General features: G+C 38.2%; 1 protein-coding gene across 2 annotated transcripts in view; it reads left to right on the top strand.

The window, feature by feature from the left end:
* VWA8 (von Willebrand factor A domain containing 8) overlaps positions 1-14907 on the top strand; it is a 381245-nt gene that overhangs the window by 126557 nt on the left and 239781 nt on the right. For both annotated transcript variants that reach the window (XM_066237778.1, XM_066237777.1), the window contains exons 13-14: positions 5723-5883; positions 7673-7786. In XM_066237778.1, the coding sequence (XP_066093875.1) occupies positions 5723-5883; positions 7673-7786 (275 nt within the window). The remainder of the gene's footprint in view (positions 1-5722; positions 5884-7672; positions 7787-14907) is intronic.

Raw genomic sequence — 14907 nt, 5'->3', positions numbered from 1 at the left:
ACCAGCTATATTTGTGACCATTTTGGGGAGTAGTCACTACTTTCTGACTCTTCTCTAAGAATTTGATTGAGAAACAGCATTTGTGGAGAGTGGCCTGAGAGGCGTGCAGTTGGTGTATGAACTGGACACTGTATCCATGGATTAACTAATCCAGGCCAGCTCTTTCTGTGTGGAACCCCTTTTACTGTGTTTGTCCTAGTAATCTTCTCGAGGACCACCTGGCCTTTCTGCTTATTAGTTGTGTGTTCTTGTTTGGGTAAGCCATTTAACCTTTTCGTAACTCAGTTTTCTCCTCTGCAGAATACAGATGATAATTGTATCTCTCTTAGGGTTATAGAAGGATTACACAAGTTAATTTATGTAAAGTATTTGGCACCTAGTAAGCTCTCCATAAGTTGTAGCTGCTATAATTACTGTTATTTCTATTAACTCATTAACACACTGTTCTTTATATGATGACCTGACCCATGTGACAAATTTTTCTCAATCTCGTTTTCAAGAATTGGAGTGCTGCTACTTTTTTTGGTATCAATGCTGTGGTCTTTATGACTTATGTAATGTTTTTTATGTCACTTTTTTGTGTTCAATATTAGGAAGGTTAAGGTTATGTTTGCTTTTTAGCTTCTTCTTACAATGCATTTTGTGTATCATCTTTACCTTTCTTAGTTTTATCTTCCCTTTTTAGTTTTCTTTATCCACTTTTAATTTTATAATACATTATATTATATATATTTTTGCAAGCCAACTTAATTACTTTCTGAAACTTCTGGGTTCATATATGTGGTGGAATGTGTATTTTTTAACTTAGTTGAGATGATATTCTGTAACACTTTGATATCTTACTTTTGCTATAATGATTTAAATTTTCTATCAGAATATATATATATTCATTAGAATGTGAAATCTACTTTCTTATCAATATTCATATTTAAAGAGAAAGGTAACTCAAATTCCTTCCTTCCTCCCTCCCTTCCTTCCTCCCTCCATCCCTTCCTCTCTTCCTTTTTTCCTCCCTCCCTCCCTCCCTTTCTTCATTCCTTTCTTTTTTAAGTGAGAGGAAGGGAGATAGAGAGACAGACTTCTGCATGTGCCCCAACCGGGATCCATCTGCAACCCCCGTCTGGGGCCAATGCTCAAATCAGCCAAGGTATCCTCAGTGCCAGGACCAATGCTCAAACCAGCTGAGCCACTGGCTGCGGGAAAAGAGAGAGAGAAGGGGGAGAGGGAGGGCAAGAAAAGCAGATAGTTGCTTCTCATGTGTGCTCTGACCAGGGATTGAAGCTGGGACGTCTGCATGCTGGGCCAATTCTCTATCCTGAGCCAACCAGCCATGGCATCAAATTTCTTTATACACTAAAATGTACTATAACACTTTCAATTATCTTTTGAATATTATATCTTGGAAAAGTAATTCTAATCTGATTCTAGCCACTAAACACACAACTGCTTTTTGCAGTTATTTTACCAAACTATTGACTTATATCCAGGTATCTAAGAGAATCTCAGAAAAATTAGTGTTTACCACTTAAAGATACTAAAAACTTTAAGGAATTGTTTTAAGGTTCAAATCTGTATTTTCTGATACATTTAATTCAGTTATGTTTTTTCTTATTTTAATGGGACATTTTTATTTTCAGAGGGGATTTTTGGTTGCAAATAAAAAAATTCCAAATAACATAGAATCTTAAGAGAGATATGGGTATTTTCCAGGGATCTGAATGAAGGTGAGGTGTTGAAGGTTAGACAGTGGTTGCTCTAAGGAACTCGATTTTTATGTCCTGTTACTTTAAAAATTTTAAGGAAACACAGAAAGAGGAAATAGTTTGGGCTTTATGATATCATTAGTGCTATTTATATTCCCTTAAGTTCAAAGGTTTCAGGGATAAGAAAATATATGCAAAAATGGAGGCATTCATCTTTCTTGAGTTTTATTAGTATACTTTCAAACTGCTCATATGGAATAAGCACACCTTTTTTTAACTTTTTCTTTCTACTTGCTTTGAGGATGTGTGTGTAGGTGGGATGAATATAGATAGGATATATTTTTAACCATTCCATGATGTAGCACATGTTAAAATAAATAAAGATATTAAAATAATTTTATGGTAATAAAACCCAAATATTCTATAGACAGAGAAATACTTGAAAATGCTGTGACTATTTGTGTGTGTGTGTGTGTGTGTGTGTGTGTGTATGTGTGACAGAGAGAGACGGAGAAAGGGACAGATAGGGACAGACAGACAGGAGGGGAGAGAGATGAGAAGCATCAATTCTTTGTGGTGGCACCTTAGTTGTTCATTGATTGCTTTCTCATATGTTCCTTGAGGGGGGGGGGGCTACAGCAGAGCGAGTGACCCCTTGCTCAAGCCAGCAACCTTGGGCTCAAGCTGGTGAGCCTTGCTCAAACCAGATGAGCCCTCGCTTAAGCCGGCGACCTTGGGGTTTGGAACCTGGGTCCTCCGGGTCCCAGTTTGACACTATACACTGTGCCACTGCCTGGTCAGGCTGTTAACACTATTTTAAAGATTAGCTTATTATTGAAATTAATTCATGTTGCTGACCCATTTTAGACTATGCTGAAAAGTTATGTTAATTAGGTTTGATTAGGTTCAGATGTTCTGTGGAAGTTCCGTTGTACTTTCCTTGCATCTTCACACAAATGAAAATAACTCTCACATAATTGAAAGTAATTTCTGATTATAACTAATATTGTGGAAACTGGAGCCAATTTATTCTAGCCAATTAAGCTTTTCTCCCAGTAGAGGATCTTAATTATGAAAACCAATTATTTCTCTTAAAGGTAATGTTTTTTTAAATTTTAATTCAAAAATACATTAGAAGTGGAGAATAGCTCTTCCCTCTGAAGACTGAAACAGGAGAACTCTCTGGTCTGCAGTTGTAGTTACCATTAACAGCATCAAGCTGTGGTATCTGTAACTGCTTATTGTGTGGCAACAAATAATTCCGTTTACTTCTTAAGTATAAGGGAATTTTCAACTGCTCCATTTGAAAAGAGGATCCCTATGCATTGACTGTCTTTCTCATCATTGTCACTAGTAAATATTTACTACTTTAATGGGACAAGTGTTATAGACATTGTATTGAATTAACAAGATATAAAAGTACTTGGGAGCCCTGGCCCGTTGGCTCAGCGGTAGAGTGTCGGCCTGGCGTGCGGGGGACCCGGGTTCGATTCCCGGCCAGGGCACATAGGAGAAGCGCCCATTTGCTTCTCCACCCCCACCCCCTCCTTCCTCTCTGTCTCTCTCTTCCCCTCCCGCAGCCAAGGCTCCATTGGAGCAAAGATGGCCCCGGGCGCTGGGGATGGCTCCTTGGCCTCTGCCCCAGGCGCTAGAGTGGCTCTGGTCGCGGCAGAGCGACGCCCCGGAGGGGCAGAGCATCGCCCCCTGGTGGGCAGAGCGTCGCCCCTGGTGGGCATGCCGGGTGGATCCCGGTAAGGCTCATGCGGGAGTCTGTCTGACTGTCTCTCCCCATTTACAGCTTCAGAAAAAAAAAAAAAAAAAAAGTACTTGGGTATCATGACCATGAAATAGTGCTTATTCATGTTGTTCACAGATTGCTGATTCATGATGTGTTGGTATGAGAGTGAGAACTTTTTTGTTGAAAAATTTTTTTAAAAGTCGCCAAATGCTAGCCTTAGCTCCTTAGGAGTCTGAACCCTTTGTACCAGAGTCACATTCCTCGTCTTCATTCCTGGGCCCAGGCAACAGACTCAAGAGCTGAGTTTGAGTCAGGATACCATCTTTTATTCTCAACTTGAAGCTGGTATTTTCAAAATTAACACCCATCCATTTCTTTAAAGATATGGTATCAGTGGGATGTCTTCTTCATGTTACTTCCTCTGAATACCAAACAGTAATACCTAAAGGAAACAAGGCCTACTCTCTTTTTCTTCCCTTCATTATTTTGACTATTAATTTATGCCATTTTGTTAAGCATTTCGTATATCCTCATACAATCTTGTGATTCCTATTAAGAGGAAAGAGTGTAAACACATAGGATGAGACGAAGTTTCACATTAACTTTAATGTTTTCTTTTGTGTTTCCCACCTGGCAGGCATATCAGATAGCACCTGTGTAACAGGTGGTAAGCCTTACTTTGGACCTATTATATCCAAATCTTCAGGGTAACGGGGGCCTAAGCTTATATGTTTTCCAAAGGTCCCCCCACTGTTTCTGAGATGTTTCTTTGATTTAGAACTGCTGTGCTTAAGCATGTTTTCTGTTTGTTTTATTGTCTCGGACAATATTTGACATAACTTTATGGTGAATATTTTTCTGGAATAAGTAGTCTTGAGAATTTTCTTTACATTTACCTGTTTTTATATTAACTTTTATATATGTATCTGTGTGTACTTATATGTGTGTGTGTATACATACATGATTTTTTCATCATCTGATTATGAAAATGACCCACAAACATTTATATATTTTGATTTGTCCCATTTTTCTTGCAGAATGATCTTTTTTCTGGTATGTAGCACAACCATGAGTGAGAATGATCTCACCTTATTAAGCACTGATAATGATGATAAATTTAGTCTTGGCTGTTGTAACTGTCATTGGCAGCTTACAGTGACATACACATATAGTCTGCTTAGAACTTAAGGTTCATAATTGAGTAATTAAATATAATTAATGAGTTAAGCCAATTTTGGATATGTGCCAAAGCTAGCCCCCAGAGCTGTTGGGATTTGAATGTTACTGAGTTTGAATGTTACTGTTTCTCAAGCGTCTTTATGACTTAATGCAAGCCTATTCATACTTCCTAAGTCAGTACTTTCTCAATAGTGAGAACATTGGTTTCAATACAGATCTGTTGCTAGTGTGAATATAAGCTAATTCATTAGTTTTTATCTGCTTAAAAGTTGAAGTGGGTATCACAGGATTTATAAAAGAATGAATTTTTTATTAAAATTGACCTTTGTGTGCTACTAGTGGTACAAAATTTATCTGAAGCTGATCGTAGAAAAGAAACTATTGTCTTCAACATTACATATTTAAGAAAAACTTGTTCATGTTATATGGTACCATTTTTTTATAGTAGATAGACTTTTATATGCTATTGCTATTAATAGTTTGCTTAAATCTGTTAGCACTGCTTTCGACCTAAGTACATTGTGTGAGTGCATTAAAAAATGTTAGGTGCTGTGCTATTGTTTGTCAGTTCCTGTACTCATCTGATGACTCTTCTCCTTAGCTTCCTCCATTTTCAAGCCCCTTTAATTATAATGAGTCACTTGATTGTTCCTAGCATGGCTTTCAGGAGAACTCATCAACTGCAAGAAAATGTGTATTATTCATAAGCATCTCACCCACTGAGTTTGTATGGTCTGAGTCTTAAAGAGGAATCCATACAGTATCATACCTGCAGAAGTAAAGCTGATTGAATTAGTTGTTAAATTCAGATGGAAATCACTGCCATCATCTGTGTAGGTATTAAATGACCATTTTTAAAGGGGAGAATTGCTAAATTAAAAGGAAAAAAACCCCACTCACTCTTACTATATTATGTGAATGAGTAATAGGAAAAAACCTCAAATGACCAAGAAAAGCTTATCTTTTTTTTTGATGGGTTGGAGATGAATTCCTAGCTGTATGTAATGTTCAGAGAGGGGTAACTATAAAGCTAACTAAGCTGCCGCCCATGTCTTAAAAATTAATTCCGCATTTTTGGGATACATGGTGGGTTTGGTTTTAGGATATGACGGCACGTGATCTGCTGCAGCAGAGGTACACTCTTCCAAACGGAGACACTGCGTGGCGGTCCTCGCCCCTTGTGAGCGCTGCTCGAGAGGGAAAGCTCGTCCTCCTGGACGGCATTCATCGGGTCAACGCGGGCACCCTCGCTGTGCTGCAAAGGTTTGCACGAGTCACACGCACAAAGAACATGCCCAGTAAACAGTAGATGCAGAACTCTCTCAGTCTTCTTCTTTAAAACTGGGTTGTGTAGATCCTTTAAAACTTGTAATTCTATATCCAAGTAGAACAGCGTATTTTTAAAAATTGTTGTATGTTTCAAGAAAACTTTCAGTAGTCATTTTGAAAGACTTTCTATATGCCTATTAATATATACAAGTCGCACGGCTCAAGTTTGCCAGTCACAGCTCCCTGTCTACAAACTCTTTATGAGTCAGAGATTGAAATGACTGATTGTTCTTCTTGGAATTTTTTTAAAAAGAAAATGTAGCTCCTTTTATAAAATATGTTCTAGCTCTTTTATTATATTTTTAAGCTGAAAAGCTCACTTTGTGTTTACAAATTCAACATTTGTTTAACTGTTGTTCTCTTACAGCAGTTTAGATGGGAAAAATATCCACACATTCCCAATTCACTTTTCTTGAATTTAATGTTAAAAAAAATTTCATGTGTGACTTTCATGGAACATATTCCCATCTAGTGTCAGTAATAATACAAATTTTTTGTTGTTGTTACACCTTGATTCTAACACTTGTAGAGATTTGGATTTTAACTTTGACTTATCAGGAAAGTTCAAATAAATAGAACATGTAATTTTCCAACTAACTGTTCAAAGCTTTTTCCCTTGAAAATATGTTCATACTGACTATAATTAAAGATTCCAGAAACATTGTGTTAATCCTGATTATATTTTAGAGCACTTAAGAATACTTTCATTGATTTATCATAAACATTCTGTAGATTTATAATACTCTCCCCTTTTACCAGCCATCTCTTGCCCATCAGGCCTGGTAGTAGTAGTAACAGCAGCTACCAGTAATAGAGTCCTTACTCTGCTAGGCATTGTGCTGTGCATTGTTCTAAGCCAGGAGGTCTCAGGTTCTCAACTTTGGAATCACCTTGTGAGCTTGAGGCTTAAAACTTACTGATGCCTGGGTTCTAGCCTACTTGAAATTTCAAAAGGTGCTTCTAACACCTTCCAGGGGATTCTAATGTGCAGCCAAGTTTGAGAATAACTATATTAACCATCTGCCTTCCATTAACTGTTTAATTTTCACAGCCATACTGTGAGGTTGATATTATAGCCTTAATTTTTATAAAAGATAAAATTTTAAACAGATGGCATAGTTCTCCTTCTCCTCAATCATTTAGCTAATACAGTAATATGCAGAGCTGATTTTGAACCCAGACCCCACTGACTTCACTGCCCATCTTTTTATCTCCCTCTCCTTCCCCTGTCCAGCTCCTCCTCCTCCTCCTCCTCCTCTTCCTCATCCTCTTCCTCTTCCTCTTCCTCATCCTCCTTCTCTTCATCTTCTTCCTCCTCATCCTCTTTCTCATCCTCCTCCTCCTCCTCCTCCCCTTCCTCCTCCTCCTCTTCCTCATCCTCCTCCTCTTCATCCTCCTCATCCTCTTTCTCCTCCTCCTCCTCATCTTCCTCCTCCTTCTCCTCCTCATCCTCCTCATCTTCCTCATCCTCCTCATCCTCCTCATCCTCCTCTTCCCTGTCCACATCTAGTATCCATGACTACTTCCCTTTAGTACAGAAATCGATGGTTTTGTCAACTATAAAAGCACTAGCTGACTTGAAATTTCAAACATGCATCTAAAATTGTTAGATTCAATTGCCAGTAATAATGGACATTATTAAAATGTTAAATGATTCTTTCTCTAATAACTTCACTGTCCAAGACTGATCACTTTGTTGTCTCATTTTTCTCTAACCCGTTAGGCTGATCCATGACCGAGAGCTGAGCCTCTACGATGGCTCCAGACTGCTGAGAGAAGACAGGTACACGCGTTTAAAGGAGGAGCTGCAAATGTCTGATGAGCAGCTGCAGAAGCGGTAATTTGGGATAGACTACTCTTACTCTCAAATGTGCCTTCTTCTTTTTCTTATTTTTTTAACTTTAGGGTCAAGCCAAGAAAAGTTTGAACAGCTTAATACTTTGGTGTCCTGGGCATGTGCATAGTTGTTGTGCCCTTCTTAAAACTTGAGGTTATAATCCAAGATGAATTCTGCCCTCTCAGCCGACTTTTACATAAGTGTTTAAACATTTTATAAGGACATTAGTTTTAAGAAGATGCCAATCAGTTTTTGCCCCATACTTTGTATCTCTTCAACAAATAAACAAACAAAAATGTGTCATCATTAACTCGGCCCACTTGCCTAAGAAGTCATCAGTTCTTACTGGGAGATGTCACCGGATGCAGGACTATCCTTTGTGGCTTCTTTAAACATTCTCCAGAGATAGACTCCCCAAACGCAATGTCTGAGACTTGACTGGATCCTGAATCAGGATTAAAGTGAAAACAGCTATAAAAGACACTGTGGGGACAATTGGGAAAGTTTAAATGTGGACTATATACATTATATGACATTGAATTAATATTTATTTTTTAAGTATCATAATGGTGCTGTGGTAATGAAGGATAATATTTATATTTTTAGAAGACATATGCTGAAATATATCAGAAATAAAGTAGAACAATGTCTACAACTTCCAGTGTTTCAGGGAAAAGAAGACATGTATCTGTGCACACAAACATACTGCATGGAGAGAAAGAGATCAAGAGAGTGAGAACATAAATGTAAAATCTTAACAATTGCTGAAATCTAGGTGAAGGATACATGGGTGTTCATGGTTTATTCTCTTAAATTTTCTATGGGTTTGAACATTTTCAGAATTAAAAGTTTAAGGAAAATATTTCTTTCTGGTGCCTACTGTACTTTTCCTCAGAGGAGATTTGGTACATATAAATTATTATCTGTCTCATTACATTTCCATGGCTATTTTGACATAATTAGAGATTGCTATTTTGGAGAATTCTTAGTCACTTAATTGGATCTTATTTAATTGAAGCTTTACCTCCCTCTGAAGGGGTTGCTGCCATATTTAAAACATTAAAATCCTACAAATGATTATTAAGTGTACTTGTTATTGTGTTTATGTTTTTAGGAGAGTTTTTATTTAAAAATTGCCTCGGAATTTTTACATAGAGAGGAAATGTTAAATTTCTTACTATCTCTGTGTAAATTATTTAAAAATTCACTTGTTACACAGCTTCTGAGGTGTACATCATCTGATTTCTCTAGCCCTGTAAGTGTTTTAATTGTTAGGGAGGCAACTTATGAAGATACCATTCATTTTATACCTTCAGTTTATTTATTTACTTATTTTTATTAAGTGAGAGGAGCAGAGGCAGAGAGACAGACTCCCACATGCACCTCAACCAGGATTCACCCAGCAAGCCTCCTATGGGGCAGTGCTCTGTCCATCGGGAGCCTTTGCTGAATTGCTCTGGCAACCAAGCTATTTTTGGTGCCTGAGGCAAAGGCCATGGAGTCATCATCAGCACCTGGAACCAACTCACTCAAACCAGTCAAGCTGTGACTACAGGAGGGGAAGAGAAAGAGAGAGAAAAAGTGAGACAGAGGGAAGGGGGAAGGGTGGAGAAGCAGATGGTTGCTTTTCCTGTGTGCCCTGACCGGGAATCAAATCTGACACATCCACATGCTGGGTGATGCTCTACCACTGAGCAACCCAGCCAGGGCCACATACCTTCAATTATGACATTCAGATTTTGTACATTATTTGCATGTGAATCATTAGTTAGGGAAAAGTTTTTATTTTTCAGATAGAAGAATCAAAGCAACTTGGCAGTTGCTCCCAGCAAACCTGCCAGCTAGCTTCCCTTAGGACTTCAGGCACATTGTTTTTATAGCCAGACACCCAGGAAGTGACAGTCCTTTTCTGTGAAAAGTACCCAAATTCTCCCTAATGGTCACAAGCTGTTTTACAAATGAGAACACATTCTGGAGCACAGTCTCACTGCACGTCCCATTGAAGGTTTGGCTCACAGTGTTGACTTGTGCTCCTTACCATGTCCCATCTTTGTCATTGTCGATCTCAGCTCTCCTGTGACAGACTAGGCCCAGTTCCATCTCCTGAGGTCACTCTGAATATGTGCAGACAGGTTGTAGCACTGCTTGGTTTCCTTCACTTTTTATTTTTATTTTTTTTAGGCTAGTCAAGTGAAGCACTTTTTATTTTTATTTGAATATTATTAAACATTTATGAAACTTGAGGGAGAGAATTTTTCAAGTCTTTTTATTTAAAGTATCAGCCCTGTCATCTGTTCTAGAAGTTCTTTCTGCCACTCCCCCAAAGCTACCACTTTCCACTCTTAGTTATTTCACCTCCATGTCACTAAACAATATGCTTTCATTGGGATTTCTTCATTTATTTTTCAGTGTTAGGCACTATCTAGTGGTTTTCTACTGTTTAAAATTAGGATTTATACTCTTTCACCATCCCTCTTCCCATTAGACATACATATGGGGAACAGGAGTTCCCCATTCTTCCTAAAGAGTTATGTACTGGCCTGACCTGTGGTGGCGCAGTGGGATAAAGCGTCGACCTGGAACACTGAGGTCGCCGGTTCGAAACCTTGGGCTTGCCTGGTCAAGGCACATATGGGAGTTGATGCTTCCTGCTCCTCCCCCTTCTCTCTCTCTCTCTGTCTCTCTCTCTCACTCCTCTCTCTCTAAAAAAATCAATAAATATAAAAAAAAAAGAGTTATGTAGTAATTTTGTCTGGAACTTTATTGAGTGTTTGTATTATTGTCACAGAAGAAGAACAAGACACAGCTGAGCCACTCAGTACACTACAGTTGTTTATCCTTTCTTGCATACATTTGTTTTTCTAAAGTTAATATTTTCCTGCATATGAAAAGTGGCTGATACAAAAATAAATAATTACTATGCAGCCTTTAAATGTTAGAGTAGAGATCTGTAGTAATGCTCTGGGAGCACAGAGGAGGAAGTGACTATATTCTATGTATTTATCACTTTTTCATCCAAACACTTCCCTATTGTCTAAATTTCCTCTTAGCACATTGTGGCATCGATGTATTCATCATTTGTCAATTTTATTTTCTCCCACACTGTTTTCTGACTAGCAATATCAGGACCTGTTCTTCAGGACTTGTATGTCATTCTAGATCTCTCTCTACTCCCACTTCACATTTCCTCTGGTCTGTCTTTCTGCCACTTTCATTAGTTAGATGTTAAACCTCCTGTGCTGAACTTCTAATTTTCTTTTCTCTCTAAATCCTGACAATTTGTCAGGATTTCATTAACTTTCCCAAAGTGAGATGGCGAACAGTTGATTCCTCTCTCTGTCAGAAATATATCTACCATTTGAAAGCCTAATACCTTTCCTTATCAGAATTGGCTTCTCCTGATGATGTAGATTGTTGGCCAGTGTCTTTATATTTTCTTGGTTAACCTTGATTAAATTTTGTAGTCCATTTTTGTCTTTCTGAAAATAAATATGGTCTCTTTTAGGGTTATATAATATTTTTTCCTTTAAGACAACCAACAGTATTTCTTTCAAGGCTGTTTTTATTAGATAAAGAGCTGGCACCTTAACTAAAAGGACATAGCCCAGTGCAAAAAGCAGGACATTTGTACTCAGTGAAGAAATTAATTCATTTTATGTGTTGTTCTTGTAAGTAATATGTCCCATCATCTAATTTGGGTTGATCTTACATGCTATCTGTTGTCACTATCTTATGTCACTCTTGGTATTAGCATGGGAGCTGCAAATTAGAAACTCATAACCTAAGTTCTCTGTCCTTTTCATTGCTGTACCTAATTACAAACTGAAGTTTAGCAAAGTGATTATTTCTGATAGTCTTTAAACAAACTGAGCTATTACTGTTTGGGGATGTTGAGATAGAGAAAAGGCCAAAATTGTAATGAAGGGAGGCAAATTTAAGAGCTTCTTTGCCTCTAGGACCAGTTTGGTAAGTTTAGATACCTGTTGGGCTTTCATAGGAACAATTTTCATATTTGTGTTTGGCAGGATTTCGTTAGCTACAAATAAAATACTTTAATTGTCGTAAAAAGGAACTTAATGATATGTCACATTTCCAAACGAGGAATAAGGATGCATTGTGCCTCAGGAAATAACTGGAACCTAGGACTTTAATCTTGTCAGGACTCTGGCTCTATACTTTATCTCTGTTTCTAATGTTACAATAACTGGCACATAGTAGATCACTTAATAAATGTTTTTGAATGAGTGAATAAATCTTAACCTAGGATAAATGCTAGGAAACTCAAGGTAAAGGTCATCCTATTAATCTAGTTTTAGATGATTTTCTAAGCTAGCAATGTTTCTCTGAGGAACACTTTGCCTTTTAATCACAGGTCTGATACCACAGGGTCTCATAATTAACAGCTAACGGAGGGCAATGAAGGCTTTCACCTCACAATGGGAAGCCCTGTATTTGACTCCTCTGCTGAACTTCATTGTTTATCATAGGGTGATATTGTCAGCATTTTTAAGTATGAGTAGTTTTTTTTTTGTTTGTTTGGTTTTTTTTTTTTTTTTGTATTTTTCTGAAGTTGGAAATGGGGAGGCAGTCAGACTCCTGCATACACCTGACCGGGATCCACCCGGCATGCCCACCAGGGGAGGATGCTCTGCCCATCTGGGGCGTCGCTCTGCTGCAACCAGAGCCATTCTAGTGCCTGAGGCAGAGGCCACAGAGCCATCCTCAGCGCCCGGGCAAACTTTGCTCCAATGGAGCGTTGGTCGCGGGAGGAGAAGAGAGAGACAGAGAGGAAGGAGAGGGGGAGGGGTGGAGAAGCAGATGGGCGCTTCTCCTGTGTTCCCTGGCAGGGAATCGAACCCTGGGACTCCCGCACGCCAGGCCGACGCTCTACCACTGAGCCAACCGGCCAGGGCCTTTGTCAGCATTTTTTTATGTTGTCATTTTAATCAATTCTACTCAAAACCCCAATGGAAATATTACAATTAAAGGGTAATATCTCTACTAAGAGAGAGTTGAAATTCAAACACTTGCCAAGATATTCAGGGAAAAAAAGTATAGAAGTGCTATTTCTCCAGAAATGGACTATTTATTGCCACTAACTACTATAACAGAACTCAGTAGTTAAATGATTAGGCAGCTAGAATACAGGAGGTAAGATATATTGATATATGTGGAGAAAATAAGACACGTACTCTAAGATTTTAGGTAAGGAAAAGTCCTTCCTATATAACAGGTAGGTCCACCAAGTCCCTGACTGCATGATCTGTCATTTCAGAGGCCACGCCATAATTTGTAAGCCTAGGAAAAGCAATTTTTAGAAATGCTCATGTTAAAGGTCTGGATGAAGTCATGAAAGCTATCCAACATCATTTCATTTTTCTAGTAGAAAAAAAGAGATTTATTTACAGATATTCAAGCAGGGCACAGGATGACCTATCCAAAGGAGTTGTCCTAGGAAAAGAGGGAATGATTATAACATGACAGTAATTGAAAGTCTTGAGGATAAAGTGATCATTCAGGATTTCTAGTAATTAGATAGTCATGTAACAGAATCTGGACACAGAAAATTCTGTGATTTGAAAGATAAAAGGGAAGGTTATTACATTTTCCACTTTGGCTAAGTGGTTGTTATAATCCAAAAATCTCTGCTTCATGGACCAGCCAGAGGTATTGGATTCATGTTTGATCCTCTTTTCTCCTACTTGAAACAACAATTAACATGAGAGCAAGTTTGGTGGTTAGAATTTAAATACGATGATGGCCATGACTGGGGATATACATTGCCTGTGGCTTGCTTTTTGGTACAGACTCTTGCAGGGTACCTGGCCCAGTTTAAAGAAGGCGGTTTTGGAAAGAGCAGGTGAGTCAGGCAGAGAAGTGTATCACCTTGAATTTTGTTAAAAATATACATGGCCTAATTTGCTAGCAATAAGATGCTGGAGTTTCTGGGGAGGCAGGAGAGAAAGCTCAGATCCTGTCTTCAAACATAAGGGTCAGAGTTAAAGGCGTCCAGAGAAATCTACCGATCAAGGATCTGCCCAATGTCCAGTTACGGTTCACCCCTGATCAGTAATAAAAATTGAGAGATTGTAAGTTGTTTTCAATGTTCAGTCACAATAAGAAATAAATAAAATATTCAACAAAAATGAGAAAACATGAGAGCATATATATTCAACTGGGACCAGGTCACTGATCTTTTACTGCTTCCTAAGATAGCCAGAAGCCAATTTCTTGGCAAAATAAACTATTGATAATTTACTTTTTTCTCAAGAATATCTCACCCTTCTTATCTATGTTCTGACCAACAGCAGGAAGGGACTCATTTAGCGACCTACACTACTTGTACTTACCCTTTTCCCAAAGAAGTTTTTCTCATCAAAGGAAGCAGTTCTATTTTGATCCTTACTTCCTATGAGAAATGCAGGCATGTTGTCTGGTGTTTGGCCGTCCTGCTGTTTCTAACCACCATATCTGTAGTATTGCTGGTGTTTTGCAACAAGAGGCCGAAAGCCTCTAACATTTCTTAAACTGTTTTTAAGGGTATATTAGCCCTGTGATTACCTGCAAAGAATGTAAAAGACTTCAGAAATGATCAAGGTGTATAGTCTTAGTAATTAGATCACAGTAAGGGATTTCTAGCCTCTTCTCCAAAAACTACTGAAGTCATTTCACAAACTATGGGAAGTCTTATCTTATTTGTCTATGTATCCTGGAGTATTTACATTTTCAGATTCCCTAGCAGATTTATAAAAGAGATCACTTTAAAAAGCATGTTTCTTATAAAATGACAAAAAAAAGTGAATTATATAAAAATTAGGATTCCTCTACTTTTTTAGGACCTAAACATTCTTATTGCCAATCCAAATTTCTTTTCTTTTTTTCTTTCTTTCTTTCTTTCTTTCCTTCTTTCTTTCTTTCTTTCTTTCTTTCTTTCTTTCTTTCTTTTTTGTGACAGAGAGACAGAGAGAGGGACAGATAAGTAAGGACAGACAGACAGGAAAGGAGAAAGATGAGAAGCATCAATTCTTTGTTGTGGCAGCTTAGTTGTTCATTGATTGCTTTCTCATATATGCCTTGACCGGGGGGCTACAGCAGAGCGAGTGACCCTTTCTCAAGCCAGT

Source organism: Saccopteryx bilineata, chromosome 6, assembly GCF_036850765.1.
Source record: "Saccopteryx bilineata isolate mSacBil1 chromosome 6, mSacBil1_pri_phased_curated, whole genome shotgun sequence".
NCBI lineage: Eukaryota > Metazoa > Chordata > Mammalia > Chiroptera > Emballonuridae > Saccopteryx > Saccopteryx bilineata.
This window is presented reverse-complemented; position numbering and strand designations above follow the sequence as displayed.